This window comes from Scyliorhinus torazame, chromosome 14 (genome assembly GCF_047496885.1).
Source record: "Scyliorhinus torazame isolate Kashiwa2021f chromosome 14, sScyTor2.1, whole genome shotgun sequence".
Lineage (NCBI taxonomy): Eukaryota > Metazoa > Chordata > Chondrichthyes > Carcharhiniformes > Scyliorhinidae > Scyliorhinus > Scyliorhinus torazame.
This window is the reverse complement of record NC_092720.1, coordinates 43054424-43070169: the sequence shown is the minus strand read 5'-3', so window position 1 is coordinate 43070169 and position 15746 is coordinate 43054424. Positions and strand designations below refer to the sequence as shown.

The 15746-nt window shown below is 45.6% G+C and overlaps 1 protein-coding gene across 2 annotated transcripts in view; it reads left to right on the top strand.

The window, feature by feature from the left end:
* LOC140389288 (very long-chain specific acyl-CoA dehydrogenase, mitochondrial-like) overlaps positions 1-15746 on the top strand; it is a 105737-nt gene that overhangs the window by 69431 nt on the left and 20560 nt on the right. For both annotated transcript variants that reach the window (XM_072473467.1, XM_072473466.1), the window contains exons 14-15: positions 1394-1491; positions 3781-3853. In XM_072473467.1, coding sequence (XP_072329568.1) covers positions 1394-1491; positions 3781-3853 — 171 coding nt within the window. The remainder of the gene's footprint in view (positions 1-1393; positions 1492-3780; positions 3854-15746) is intronic.

Genomic DNA, 15746 nt, shown 5'->3' with positions numbered 1-15746 from the left:
AACTACCTATCCGTACAAATTAATGTAGAATGCTCTTTAGTTCTCCTATCCATCCAATGTAGGACAATTCACATGGATCTTTTGTTCACTGTCCCTCCTGACTCAATTTTTCTCAGTGTTACTCTTAAATTAAGGGGCAATTTAGCGTGGCCAATCCACCTACGCTGCTCATCTTTGGATTGTGGGGATAAGACTCACGCAGATACGGGGGGGAATGTGCAAACTCCACAGGGCAGTGACCCGGGGCCGTGATCGAACCCGGGTCCTCGGTGCCGTGAGGCAGCAGTGTTATCCACTGCGCCACCGTGCCGTCCGCCATGTTACTCTGTATCAAGCCACTGCAAAGCGTGCAAGAGCAGCTTGACTTATATTCACCTTAAATTTAATTCCAAAACTCATACCCTTTTCTTACATCTGTTGGCAAAACTAAGATCAGGAACCTGCTGTGTAATGGATTATTACCAGTAAAAACTTGATTCGCCTAATACTATTTATTACTGGCTCAATGTCATTATGTGCCCCTCTATGTGGGAGTTGTGATTAATGTTCCTTTTTTAAAATAAATTTAGAGTACCCAATTATTTTTTCCAGTTGTGGGGCAATTTAGCATGGTCAATCCACCTATCTTGCACATCTTTGGGTTGTGGGGGTGAAACCCACGCAGACACGGGGAGAACGTGCAAACTCCACATGGACAGCGACCCAGGGCCGGGATTCGAACCCAGGTCCTCAGCGCCGTGAGGCTGCAATGCTAACCACTGTGCCACCGTGCTGCCCTATGTTCCTTTTTTTGTGCTTATTCTAAGAATAGTATTTTCAATATGGTTTTTCTATATTACTGTTGAGAGGTTGGATATCTTCCTGTACAGAATCAGTGAAAGGAAATTGGTATCTGGTCAGTCTGGTAGCCTTGATGGTTAGAATTAATTTCTGCCAGTGATTTATCATATAACAAGCCATTGATTTCAAAATGTGGTGTAAACTCCAAAAGGCAGGTTAGCTGCCGGGAGAAGACACTAAAAACGTGTTGCACCTTCTGGTGAGCGAGAATTAGAGAGCAAGACACTACTGCTGAAACTGTTTCACTTCTTCAACAGCCTTTTAGAAAACAATGCTGTTTTGGCAGAAATCTGGAGGTTAGCTCAGTTATTAGCCATATTATGTGCAAGGTATGTGCAAATCCAGAAGAGCAGATCAAAAGATGATGGAAAAGTTAAGTTGTACTTTTTCAAAATGCAACAAATTTCAGCTTCCCCTATTTCAAGTTGTATTCTTATCAAATGAGTAAGCAGGCAGTCAGTGTCTGCAGTAGATTGATGAACTGTATCAGTGAATTCTGAATGAAATGTGCTCACTGATTTTTTTGAAATGTTTCTGAATACTGGTGTAACAGAAAACTGGAGATTACTTTAAAAGACTGCAGATGATCATGAAGAAGCCATTGAGTGATCCGGGAGCACTAACGGAGCAAATCTTCAAAAGAGCTAAGCGGTATTGTGAGTTCTGTTGAGTAACCTTATAATTAAGAGAGTTTAGACCCCCAACTGGGGAATCCAAGGTCAAATCATTGACCTTGCTGGTATTTGAATTTAATTGTTCCGAAAATGTAATTTTTCTTGGTGTTGACTGTTTGTCACGGATGGGGCTGGTGGAGGTGTTAGATTCTCTATTGCTGAGATGGTTATTGTCTGGAACCTGTGTGGCAGAAGAGTTACTTATTATTCAAATTTCACCTAATTACTACTCCCTGAAATTTGGTGACATACCCCAAAGTGGGTTTTGTTCCTTCACCTTGCGTTTTAATTTAAGGGGAAAAAAAGAACAATTCATTTTCTACTATTGTGGTAGCATGTCCCTTAAAGGAGGGGGGGGGGGGGGGGGGAGAGAGTTCCTGGATGGTCATGTGACCGATTGGCCAATTGGGTCAGAGTACATGGAACCCCGAGGGGCTGAGCGTAGTGTTCCCAGTTAGGCGTTCCCAGTTAGTTGGGATTTTTGAATCGTGGGACATGGTAGCCTTTTAGCTTATTCTCTGTATATAGTTATTTACTTTAATAAACCGTTATTCGTTAATCAACTTGGTGGTCGCCAGCCTGCCAGGATATTACATTAGCGACAAGGGTGGGATAAAAGGCTATCATGTTCCAAGACTCCAAACTTCCTAACTGGGAAACCCGCGCTCATTCCCCAGGGTTCATGTCATAGTGCTCTGACCGAATTGGCCGATCAGATCACATGACCTTTCAGGAACTCGCCCCTCCCCCCAAAAGGGGCATGCTACCACAACTATGATATATAGATATAAGTGTTATCTCCTGTAACTTTGCAAAAGAACAAATTCAAATTGATTACAGCTGAGTTCATATGTGTTTATTTATCTTTCAATTCCTACTGATAAAATAAATGTAATCATTTACACATCTGATCTGCTATAGCAACTGCATATCTCAGTGCCAGTTCTTGCATTCAATACAATGCCTGCCCTTCAGACTGCGTCTATTCAGTTCCTCATTTTATTCAGCAGGAGTCACCCTTTACTGTCTATGTGATGTCTTGCACTAAGGATATTTTGTGTGCTCCTGCAGCTTGTGGGATAGCTGTATCAACAGTGGAACTGTTCATGTGATATCGCTGTTACTAGATTTATTTTGCGAGGACAAATTCTTCAACTAACTTCTTTTTAAATTCCAATAGTATTTCAACGATCCAGCAGCAAAGGATCAAGTAGTCATTTAACTGATTATTACGATGTGATCATTTTTGGAAAATCTTCCTAATCTACTTAATTAGCTTGTTTGTCAATTGGAAGAAGCACACCAGTTACAATGTAATCGCAGTTTTGATGCTAAATAAATACAAGTAGTGGGTGTTTGCCATTAGGTTTCTTGCCTTCCTACATGCGCCTGGGAGGAAATTCAAGACTCATTAACAAATCTTCCATCAAGTTGAAACTTACTGGCAAAATATGTCTGATTTTAAATAGCTGACAGATGCAGTCAAGTGTTGCCACCTTAAGAATAATTGAACATTCCAAGCTCTATTACGTGAGTCCCATTGAGAGGAACCGCCAATAAAACCTGGTTCTGTTTGAACAACTCGGGGAAGGAATGGAGGACAGGAGAAAGGGAGATGGATATTAGTGATAGCGTTTAATGACTGTTGTCATTTTTCCTCTCGTTTGTTGATGCAGCTACTTTGTAAAAAATCAGAATTATTTTGCCAACAGGAAGCAGAAATTCCCAAGAGTCAAGTTATAGAATCATAGAATCACTACAGTGCAGAAGGAGGCAATTTGCCCCATCGAGTCTGCAACCCTTCACATCTTTAAACTTTGGAAGTGTTACATCCCAGATACAATTCTATTTTTTAATAAATTTAGAGTATCCACTTACTTTTTTTCCAATTAAGGCGCAATTTAATGAGGCCAATACACCTAACCAGCACATCTTTGGGTTGTTGGGGTGAAACCCACGCAGACACGAGGAGAATGTGCAAACTCCACACGGACAGTGACCCAGGGCCGGGATTTGAACCCGGGTCCTCAGCGCCATAGTCCCAGTGCTAACCACTGCACCACCGTGCTGCCCCTTCAGATACAATTCTGAAAACACTTTTATTTGCCGTATTTTGCCATAATTATTAAGGGTTATTTTCTCTTGCTCATGACAAGAGAGTAAAGAGATGAAAAATGTGGATCATATTGTCTCATTTGTAGCATGCAGGAGTTATCCTTTTTTCTTGGTTATTACAGTGTTTTAATCTTCTCTATCTATTCCACAGAAAACTGGGCATGTCCACTGGTCTATCACTAACGAATGTAATACATCCTGATCTGATGGCGAGTGGGGATTTGGTAATGATTTCTACTTATACAATCAATACAATATTAGCTGAAGGGACTGTCAGGACTGTGAGTATTTCTTAGGGAAGACCAATTCTCGGACCAGCATACACTGAACGTATATCTTGGCTGCCTTAGGGGTAGTTCATTTCTGTGAACACTGTGATCGAGAAATTCCTCTTGGCTGCCCCTGCTTGATTGAACACCATTACTTATCTGAAAGTGTGGCGGAAGCTGAGTGGGGACCAGCTTTGAGGAATTTCTTGGTCCACGTTTCACATTTATCCTTATTTAGTGTATCATGCAAAGTGGAAAAGTGTTTTTTTTATCTGAGAACTCTATAAAATTAGCATTCCTACTTTAAAACAATTCCCACCTCTTGTATGTGAAAACCGCTCTACTTCTCCACCTCTTTCTCCATCTTTGAAACATTTCTTAAAACCTACCTCTCTTAATGAGGTTTTTCGTCACCTGTCCTAATATCTTCTTCTGTAGCCTGGTTGAAATTCTGTTTAATAGCACTCCTGTGATGCTCCATTGCAATGCAATGTTTCACTCCATTAAAGGCGCTATATAAAATGCAGTTTGTTGCTGTTATTGATACATCTACTGTCAATACAACCAAAGGTCCTCAATTTAGCCCTCAGCAGGACTGATTTAAATTCTGACACAAACTGGCACTCCTGTTTCTTGTGGGGAAATCTGCAGAATTCTTATTCAAATTTCTTAACTCATTGATTGCAAGTGAAGCCTCTCTCACTTGTTAACACCCGATTGAAACATCCACTGTACAGTGAACAGAATCCAGCTTGGCCTCAGATGTAACACATTGGCAATGATCTTTTCGTCCTCACTGTCAACAGGGGTGGTACCAGGGGATTGGAGAGTGGCGAATGTCGTGCCCCTGTTCAAAAAAGGGACTAGGGATAACCCTGGGAATTACAGGCCAGTTAGTCTTACTTCGGTGGTAGGCAAAGTAATGGAAAGGGTACTGAAGGATAGGATTTCTGAGCATCTGGAAAGACACTGTTTGATTAGGGATAGTCAGCACGGATTTGTGAGGGGTAGGTCTTGCCTTACAAGTATTATTGAATTCTTTGAGGAAGTGACCAAGCATGTGGATGAAGGTAAAGCAGTGGATGTAGTGTACATGGATTTTAGTAAGGCATTTGATAAGGTTCCCCATGGTAGGCTTATGCAGAAAGTAAGGAGGCATGGGATAGTGGGAAATTTGGCCAGTTGGATAACAAACTGGCTAACCGATAGAAGTCAGAGAGTGGTGGTGGATGGCAAATATTCAGCCTGGATCCCAGTTACCAGTGGAGTACCGCAGGGATCAGTTCTGGGTCCTCTGCTGTTTGTGATTTTCATTAATGACTTGGATGAGGGAGTTGAAGGGTGGGTCAGTAAATTTGCAGACGATACGCAGATTGTTGGAGTTGTGGATAGTAAGGAGGGCTGTTGTCAGCTGCAAAGAGACATAGATAGGATACAGAGCTGGGCTGAGAAGTGGCAGATGGAGTTTAACCCTGAAAAGTGTGAGGTTGTCCATTTTGGAAGGACAAATATGAATGCGGAATACAGGGTTAACGGTAGAGTTCTTGGCAATGTGGAGGAGCAGAGAGATCTTGGGGTCTATGTTCATACACCTTTGAAAGTTGCCACTCAAGTGGATAGAGCTGTGAAGAAGGCCTATGGTGTGCTCGCGTTCATTAACAGAGGGATTGAATTTAGGAGCCGTGAGGTGATGATGCAGCTGTACAAAGCTTTGGTAAGGCCACATTTGGAGTACTGTGTACAATTCTGGTCGCCTCATTTTAGGAAGGATGTGGAAGCTTTGGAAAGGGTGCAAAGAAGATTTACCAGGATGTTGCCTGGAATGGAGAGTAGGTCTTACGAGGAAAGGTTGAGGGTGCTAGGCCTTTTCTCAATAGAATGGAGAAGGATGAGGGGCGACTTGATAGAGGTTTATAAGATGATCAGGGGAATAGATAGAGTAGACAGTCAGAGACTTTTTCCCCGGGTGGAACAAACCATTACAAGGGGACATAAATTTAAGGTGAAAGGTGGAAGATATAGGAGGGATATCAGAGGTAGGTTCTTTACCCAGAGAGTAGTGGGGCATGGAATGCACTGCCTGTGGAAGTAGTTGAGTCGGAAACATTAGGGACCTTCAAGCAGCTATTGGATAGGTACATGGATTACGGTAAAATGATATAGTGTAGATTTATTTGTTCTTAAGGGCAGCACGGTAGCTTTGTGGATAGCACATTTGCTTCACAGCTCCAGGGTCCCAGGTTCGATTCCGGCTTGGGTCACTGTCTGTGCGGAGTCTGCACGTCCTCCCCGTGTCTGCGTGGGTTTCCTCCGGGTGCTCCGGTTTCCTCCCACAGTCCAAAGATGTGCAGGTTAGGTGAATTGGCCAATGATAAATTGCCCTTAATGTCCGAAATTGCCCTTGGTGTTGGGTGGAGGTGTTGAGTTTGGGTAGGGTGCTCTTTCCAAGAGCCGGTGCAGACTCAAAGGGCCGAATGGCCTCCTTCTGCACTGTAAATTCAATGATAATTTATGATTAATCTAGGACACAGGTTCGGCACAACATCGTGGGCCGAAGGGCCTGTTCTGTGCTGTATTTTCTATGTTCTATGTTCTATGTTCTATAGGTGTCAGAACCATGCTGACCTAGCTTAAACTAGCAAGTTGGGGGGAAGGGAAGTGTAAAGCTATGGACAGTATAATGGTTAATGGAGATCAAGGCAGCAGGTTACGTGACAGGTTATTAAGTAGAGATATGGGTTCAAAGACAAGGAAAATTAGGAGAAAGGGTAAGAGGAAAAATAAATTGCAAAACGTTACTGATCAAGGTGTTAGGATTCATAAGATTCATGTTAGAATTCCTATGGAATTCCTTGCCCAGTGAAGCAGTAGAGGCCCCTTCATTAAATGTTTTTAAGATAAAGATAGATAGTTTTTTGAAGAATAAAGGCATTAAGGGTTGTGGTGTTCGGGCCGGAAAGTGGAGCTGAGTCCACAAAAGATCAGCCATGATCTCATTGAATGGTGGAGCAGGCTCAAGGGGCCAGATGGCCTACTCCTGCTCCTAGTTCTTATGTTCTTATGTTCTTATAACAAAGACATAAAAAACAGCATAAGTGTACTTTACCTGAATGCTCGTAGTATGCAAAATAAGGTAAATGAGTTGATGGCGCAAATCATCGTGAATGACTATGATTTAGTGGCCATTACTGAAACATGGTTAAAAGATGGTCACGACTGGGAGTTAAATATCCAAGGGTATCAGACTATACGAAAGGATAGAATGGACGGTCAGGGCAGTGGTGTAACTTTGTTGTTCAAGGATGGCATCCGGGCAATAGTAAGGGATGATATTGGTGCTATGGAGGACAAGGTTGAATCAATTTGGGTGGAAATCAGGAATAGTAAGTCGAAAAGGTCACTGATAGGAGTAGTCTATAGGCCACCAAATAGTAACAGGATGGTAGGGCAGGCAACAAGCAAAGAAATAACAGATGCATGTAGAAATGGTACAGCGGTTAACATGGGAGATTTTAATCTGCATAGCGATTGGTTTAACCAGGTTGGTAAAGGCAGCCTTGAGGAGGAGTTTATAGAATGTGCCCGGGATAATTTCCTGGAACAGTATGTAATGGAACCTACAAGGGAACAAGCGGTGCTAGATCTGGTCCTGTGTAATGAGGCAGGATTGATTAATGATCTCATAGTTCGGGATCCTCTTGGAAGGAGCGACCACAATATGGTGGAATTTAAAATACAGTTGGAGGATGACAAGGTAAAATCAAACACTAGTGTTTTGTGCTTAAACAAAGGCGATTACAATGGGATGAGAGAAGAACTAGCTAAGGTAGACTGGGAGCAAAGACTTCATGGTGAAGCAGTTGAGGAACAGTGGAGAACCTTCCGAGCGACCTTTCACAGTGTCCAGAAAAGTTTCATACCGACAAAAAAGAAAGACGGTAGAAAGGGGGAAAATCGACCGTGGATATCTAAGGAGGCGAGGGAGAGTATCAAATTGAAGGAAAAAACATACAAAGTGGCAAAAATTAATGGGAGACTAGAGGTGTAGCCATGTAAAATGGCTGCTTCCCTATTAATTTGGCCAAAACCCGATTTAAAATGGCTAACCGAAAAGGCTGATGGGAAAAGCAGGCAGCAGGACAGAAACGGACAGCTGCAGGCAGAATATCATATTCGGCTCTGGGGAAGTCGGCCCAGATCGATACTCAGGACTATTAACAGCCCATCAACCCAGACATCTGCAGTTATACTCAGGACTATTAGCAGCCCATCAACCCAGACATCTGCAGTTTAATCGGCTATCCCCGGGAACAATTGCAAAATATTAGCAATTGAATACCGGGCCAGACCTGTCGGCGCCTGCAGTGGCTGAAACAAAGGCAGGTGAACGACCACCCCCTGATCGGGGAATCGCCTCGCAATTGGACGTATCGAACCCAGTGATTGGGAACAAGTCCAATCACTTGGGACTCAGGATCAAGGGCCACCCCGAGAGGCGGGAAGCCCCTGGGCCCTATAAAGTGAGGGGCCAAGTTCAGATCTCTCTCTCTCTCTCCCTTCTTTGCCTGCTCGAGACCTTCGCAAGAACATCAACCAGCAACTGTAAGTTTGAATCCAGCGATCGCTATCCGATAAAGTCTCCTAGCCATCGACCTGTATCAGCCTTTTGAATCCCGCGGGCCAGATCCGATTCGATAAGCCATTCGTTTCCCTGACCTGGTGGGCTCTTCCTAAAGTTAAGTATTGGCCAGTAGTGATAGGTTTCTATATAGATAGTAGGATTATTGTGTAAACATTACTTGTTGTATATAATAAATGACCGTTGATTTCAATCTTACTAAGCGGTGTGCCGACTTATTAATCATACCTTTAGCTTGAACCACGTGGCGGTATCAGAAAGATACCTGGCGACACGTGAGCAAAGGTGACATAATCAGAGCTAATAAACTAAGGCTAAAAAGAGCAACATAATTGGCGACTCCGGTGTGACCCGACATAGAAGTGGAAAACCACTCCGGGAGAACCGCAACAATTTGAATAGAATCCAATCGGAAACAAAAACAAAAAAACTCACAAGTGTTCAAGCGGTTCTGGTTAATAATTCACAATTCGGAAGTGTGTGTATGCATGCGTAACGAACAGGGTTATAAGGTAAAACTGATAGATTTTGTTGCGTCGAAACTGTCGGAAGTCTGTATTTTCGGAAATTAGCGCAAGCCGTACCCGCATCTACGACACCACCTTAGCCCCCTGTTCCAAATTTGAACGTAACGAGCAGATAAAAGAGATAGCCATGCAGCCAATGCAGGCAATGCAATGCCTCATGAACCCCGAAGAATTTGCGGTCGCACTGATCAGCAGCTTAGAGTGGGACAGTGTCCCATTTGGGAAGTGGAAATTCGCAAATTTCTGCAGGGCAAAGGATGGCCCGTGTGGAGCGGTTTCTGTAATAACGACGACTCATGTCCTGGAAGTATAGGGAGAAATCCTAAAGGTCATAGAAAGCTTATTAGAGCAGGGCATCCTAAGATCGGTAGCCTCAACTAATAATGCCCCGATTTGGCCAGTAAGGAAACCCGAAGGATCATGGCGCTTGACCATTGATTATCAGGAACTCAATAAAGTCACCCCCGCAGCAGCCCCCACCGTTGCAACAAGTCCCGAGACCATGCTCAAACAGGGAGTCCATGCCCGATATTTCACGGTTTTGGACGTCAGTAATGGGTTCTGGTCCATTCCATTGGCAAAGGCATGCCAGTATAAATTTGCCTTCACTTTCAGAGCGCAGCAGTACACGTGGACATGCCTGCCACAAGGCTTCCATAACTCCCCCTCCATTTTCCACCGACAGCTGGCAAATGGACTAGCAAAATCTTTTCGCCCCGAATGTCTGGTACAGTATGTCTACTACTGCAGACAGACACGAAGTAAGAGCACATTGAGCTTCTGTCCGAACTCCTGGAATTACTACACTCCATTGGCTGTAAAGTCAACCCCAAAAAGGCCTAGATATTGGAAGAAAAGGTGATATATTTGGGTACTATCATCACACACGGCAAACGCGAGATCGAGCACAAAAGAATTGACTCGATCGCTAAATTGCCCCTTCCCCAACACGTTTCAGCCCTCCGGTCATTTTTAGGACTGGTTGGCTACTGCCGAAACCACATTGACGGTTTCGCCAGCAAGGCAGCGCCCCTCTCAGACCTCCTAAAGAAAGGAGCCCCCTGGGAATGGCTTCCGCAGCATACGGATGCTGTGGAATCATTAAAACATGCGCTCATAGCCGCCCCCGCACTACAAGTTCCCGACCCGCTTTCCCCTTACGCCATAGAGGTAGCGACCACAGACTGCACCCTTTCAGCCGTGCTCATGTAGGAACGGCACGACCAGTTAAGACCCGTAGCTTATGCCTCCTGGATTTTAGATGCTGAGGAGCAGGGATTCTCAGCCAGTTTTCTGGGCAGTCCAGTACTTCGCATACATTACCGGACTGAACCCCATCACCATCTTGACCGAGCACACCCCCACCCAACTTTTACTAGACGGACAACTTAAAGACGGTACCGTCAGCCAAATCCGCGCTGCTAGGTGGACCCTTCTCTTACAAGGACGGGACATCACAGTAAAATGGACAAAGACTCACACATACTTAGCGGACAATCTACAGTACCCCGGAACCCCCCATGAGTGTGAAATCATCTTGCCCCACCATAATACAGGCCCCTTTATAGCTAAAACACCCCCCAGAAAACTAGCCACTCGATCTCAGAACCCCCCTCACCCGGACACGTGTGACCCCATTAGGATTTATGTGGATGGATCTTCCACGATCCTGGATGGGCAACACATAACAGGTTGTGAGATTTATGTGGAGGACGCGCAGGGACGCGCCCTCGAGGAAATCGCATTAAAATTACCCGGACACTTAGGCGCGCAGGCAGCAGAGCTTGCGGCCATCGCTTATATTGTGGAGCACCCAGATTCCTTCCTCAGCCCAGCAGACATATATTCAGACAGTCTATACGTCTGCAGCAGCCTCACTGAATTTCTGCCCCTCTAGGAAACAAGAGGATTTCTTTCCGCGGATGGGAAACCCCTCCCCTCAGCCCCAGTACTCTGCCATATTCTGAAAAAAGCCAAGAACCGGACCTTTGGCATTATAAAAGTCCGCAGCCACCATTGTTCCTCCCCCCCCGGAAATGTAAAAGCCGACGCGCTGGCTAAGGCAGGATCCAGGCATGGGTATTTTTGGAAGCCCCCCGAGAGCGCCCCAGTGGGTGCGCCAGTGAGTGCAGTTCAGGTCGCGCAGACTAGGATCGAAGATCTAGTAGAGGCCCAGAAGCAGGACAGCACTCTCACTGACATCGTGAAAGGGAAGTTTCCAGCCTCATACGAGAGGTACAGAAATACAATAACCACACATGACGGTGTGGTGCTAATGGACACCCTTTATGTAGTTCCTGAGCAGGATAGGAATCAAATGATCTTTTTATTCCATGATGGTCATGGACACCAGGGAATCGAACCCACCGCAGCCCACCTCAAACAGCTTTGTTGGTGGCCTAATCTCAAAGAGGATGTATCCCATTACATTGAGAATTGCCTCATCTGCGCTCAGAACAACCCAGATAGATATGCCAAAAAGGTACATCTCAGCCACACCCGACCCGTTAACGGCCCCTGGACTAACCTCCAGATCGATTTTATAGGTCCATTGCCCCCTTGCAGGAATGGCTATAAATATGTTCTGGTGGTCATAGACACTTTTACAAAGTGGGTGGAAGCAATTCCAGCCCGCACCAACACCGCGAAAACCACAGCCAAAATCCTAACCCACCACATTTTTACAAGATGGGGACTCCCCCGCAGTATTGAGTCGGACCAAGGTTCTCACTTTACGGGATGGGTCATGCAGAACGTCCTCACGATATTTGGCATAACCCAAAAATTTCACATTGCGTACCACCCTCAGTCGAGTGGTATAGTGGAGCGCATGAATCGGACCCTAAAAACCACCCTTAGAAAAATGGTCCAGCAAAACAACACCACCTGGGATTCGGTCCTCCCCTTTGCGCTGATGTTTTTGGGTAACACTGTTTCCACCTCCACAGGTTTTACCCCACACACCCTCATGACCGGACGCCCCATGAGAGGCACAGAGTACTTGTTGGGTTTAGACGTGACCAGCCCTGAAGTGACGGCCCTCACCCATGAGAAAGCCGTTGAACAATTACTCGCAAATGTAAAAACGGCTCAGTTAGCAGCCGCTGTTAAACTGGGCACGAAAAGAAAACAGAGCAAAGCCTGTTTTGATAAGGCAGTGCATGCGACGGAGTATAATGTAGGACAACAAGTGATGTTGTCTGTGTATAACCCCAGCACATTTCTGTCTCTGAAATACTCGGGTCCGTACTCCATTACGGATAAAATAAGCCCATCGGTATATAAAATCAAATACCAAAATGGTAAGACTGCATGGTTTCACATAAACCAGCTAAAGGTTTATGGAGCACAGTCGAACCACGCCCACCACGTCATGCTTGACGCGGCAGACCAAACCCCGCCCACAGCCAACGTAACCACACCCACCCCTTCCACGTCCAGCCCAGACACGGACGCGCCCCCGACTCCACCCACAAACTTTACGCTCCGCCCCGGAACGCCCACAGACTGCAGCAGCACAGACAGCGACTGTGACTCTGATGACAGCTACAGCACGCCTCCCTACTATCCTGGTCCCACACCCAGCAACTCCGACTTCGACTCCAGTGATCCCTTCCTCATCACTTTCTGAAACAAACCACACCACCGACCACCGAACCACACGGACGACCCCGGCTTTGTTCCCACCCAACTCGACCCAACTCATTGGCACCGCGACAACTCCTGCAGACTCGTCCGCAACGACGAGAGCGACCCCAACTCACACCACGCAGCCCTTTCCGCCCTAATTCACTCCAGGGTTTGGCACCCGGGAGAAGGTGACGACCTCGGGTCTGACTCCCAAGCCGCCAACCCCTTTGCGACCCTGTTCGCAATAGAGAACTGAGGTGTCCACATGATGATTTAAAGGCGACACTTGGTGAAAAGTGTTGTCCTTCCTGATGGAACCTGCAGGATGTTTTCCGTTGTTTGTATGTTTGTTTAATGTTGTTCGTCCAACAGGAGAATGTTCTCACCGCCACACACCCATTCACCTGAACTTTTTAACTTTTCCCACTGACACCCACCACCACCACACGCCCATTCGGCTGAAACCTTTGAGGACTTGCCTCAGACACCCACCGACACCAGACGCTTGTTCAGAGGAACTAGCTTTTCAGCTGATACTTGTTCGGGTATCAGACGCCCGATCGTAACTGCACTTCTGATTTGACGGGAGATTCAGAACAGCAACCCCACCATGATGACTACATTTTTGTCCGTTCTTGTCGGGTGCTCAGGCAGTGGAGAAACGGCGTGAGACTCGCCCTGCCTGGGGACCCCCCCGTTGGTCAAAAACGCTCGGGTAGGGGACATACGGTATTGGTAGCCGTCCTACCCGGGGACTCCATCCAAATCTTACCCGTCGCGGCCCATACGCACCTCATTCGACCTTTTCCTTTCAAAAACAGTTTTATTTATTTAGGCAACCTTTGGGTTGCTGCCAAATGCTATTTACATCCTAGAACATTTGGATGATAAACTTAACACTGGTCCACCATTGGGAAGTGTGCCGTGTCCTAACATTTGTTTTGAAAAAACAAAATGGGGGAGAAGTCACATATTGTGACCAATTATAAGGGTTTAATTGGCCCCAAGAAGGACAGACACACTAACACACCGGATATTAAACCAAGGTAGTTACAGATACTATGCTTGTTTTACAGAACTTCAGAAGCTCCAGGACCGGAGAAAGACAGAGAACACAGAGAAAGACAAAGAAAGAGGACAGCCATGAGGACTCCTTCCATCGTGCTCAACACTCTTTTTCTGAACATTTGGTTGCGCGGGAACGCGGACCCCATTACTCCAAACCCCCCTGCCGTTAATGTTTCACTGCCCCGCAGTACCGAGGGCCCAGTCACCAGCCACGCTGCATTATCCTGGTGTGCCAAGATCATAACTTGGTACTCCCTATCGTACATCATTGAGGCACTGTTAGCATTGGCCATACTCTGCTGTGTATATCGGATCTGAGCCCCGATATTCGGTTATGACCAGACCCCAGACCCCCGCGACCTATGAATAATGAAACATGCACTTGCGTTTTCCTGTAAATAAAAAGAAATGTATGATCCTGTGCTTGACTGCCAAGCCAGGAAAGAATATATGGAATATTATGATTGTTGTTGGACGTTTAGAGAGATAGGATTATGCAATGCTTGATGAGTTGTTTAGGTAAAGTTAGAGGTTCCCAGTTTTATTTTTTTTAGATACATGCCCCTGCCTGACATAGCGCCCTCAAGAATTGTTTAGGTAAATTTTTGTGCATAGCTAGGGTCAGAGTAGTGGCCATGTAGGAGGTGCCCCCACCCCGGTCAGGGAATGGAAGAAACAAATTTATGTGATCCTTCACGCTTCGCGTTAGGATCACAAGGCGGGAATGTAGCCATGTAAAATGGCTGCTTCCCTTTTAATTTGGCCAAAACCCGATTTAAAATGGCTAACCGAAAAGGCTGATGGGAAAAGCAGGCAGCAGGACACAAACGGACAGCTGCAGGCAGAATATCTTATTCGGCTCTGGGGAAGTCGGCCCAGATCGTACTCAGGACTATTAACAGCCCATCAACCCAGACATCTGCAGTTATACTCAGGACTAATAGCAACCCATCAACCCAGACATCTGCAGTTTAATCGGCTATCCCCGAGAACAATTGCAACATATTAGCAATTGAATACCGGGCCAGACCTGTCGGCGCCTGCAGTGGCTGAAACAAAGGCAGGTGAACGACCACCCCCCGATCGGGGAATCGCCTCGCAATTGGACGTATCGAACCCAGTGATTGGGAACAAGTCCAATCACTTGGGACTCAGGGTCAAGGGCCACCCCGAGAGGCGGGAAGCCCCTGGGCCCTATAAAGTGAGGGGCCAAGTTCAGATCTCTCTCTCTCTCCATTCTTCGCCTGCTCGAGACCTTCGCAAGAACATCAACCAGCAACTGTAAGTTTGAATCCAGCGATCGCTATCCGATAAAGACTCCTAGCCATTGACTTGTATCAGCCTTTTGAATCCCGCGGGCCAGATCCGATAAGCCATTCGTTTCCCTGACCTGGTGGGCTCTTCCTAAAGTTATGTATTGGCCAGTAGTGATAGGTTTCTATATAGATAGTAGGATTATTGTGTAAACATTACTTGTATATAATAAATGACCGTTGATTTCAATCTTACTAAGTGGTGTGCCGACTTATTAATCATAACTTTAGCTTGAACCACGTGCCGGTATCAGAAAGATACCTGGCGACTCGTGAGCAAAGGTGACATAATCAGAGCTAATAAACTAAGGCTAAAAAGAGCAACAGAGGACTGGGAAGTCTTCAGGGGACAACAGATAGCTACTAAAAAAGCCATAAAGAAGAGTAAGGTAGACTATGAAAGTAAACTGACTCAGAACATAAAAGCAGATAGTAAAAGCTTCTACAAATATCCAAGACAAAAAAGAGTGGCTAAGGTAAATATTGGTCCTTTGGAAGGTGAGAAGGGAGATTTAATAATAGGAGACGGGGAAATGGCTGAGGAGCTGAACAGGTTTTTTGGGTCAGTCTTCACAGTGGAGGACACAAATAACATGCCAGTGACTGATGGAAATAAAGATATGATAGGTGAGGACCTTGAGATGATTGTAATCACTAAGGAGGCAGTATTG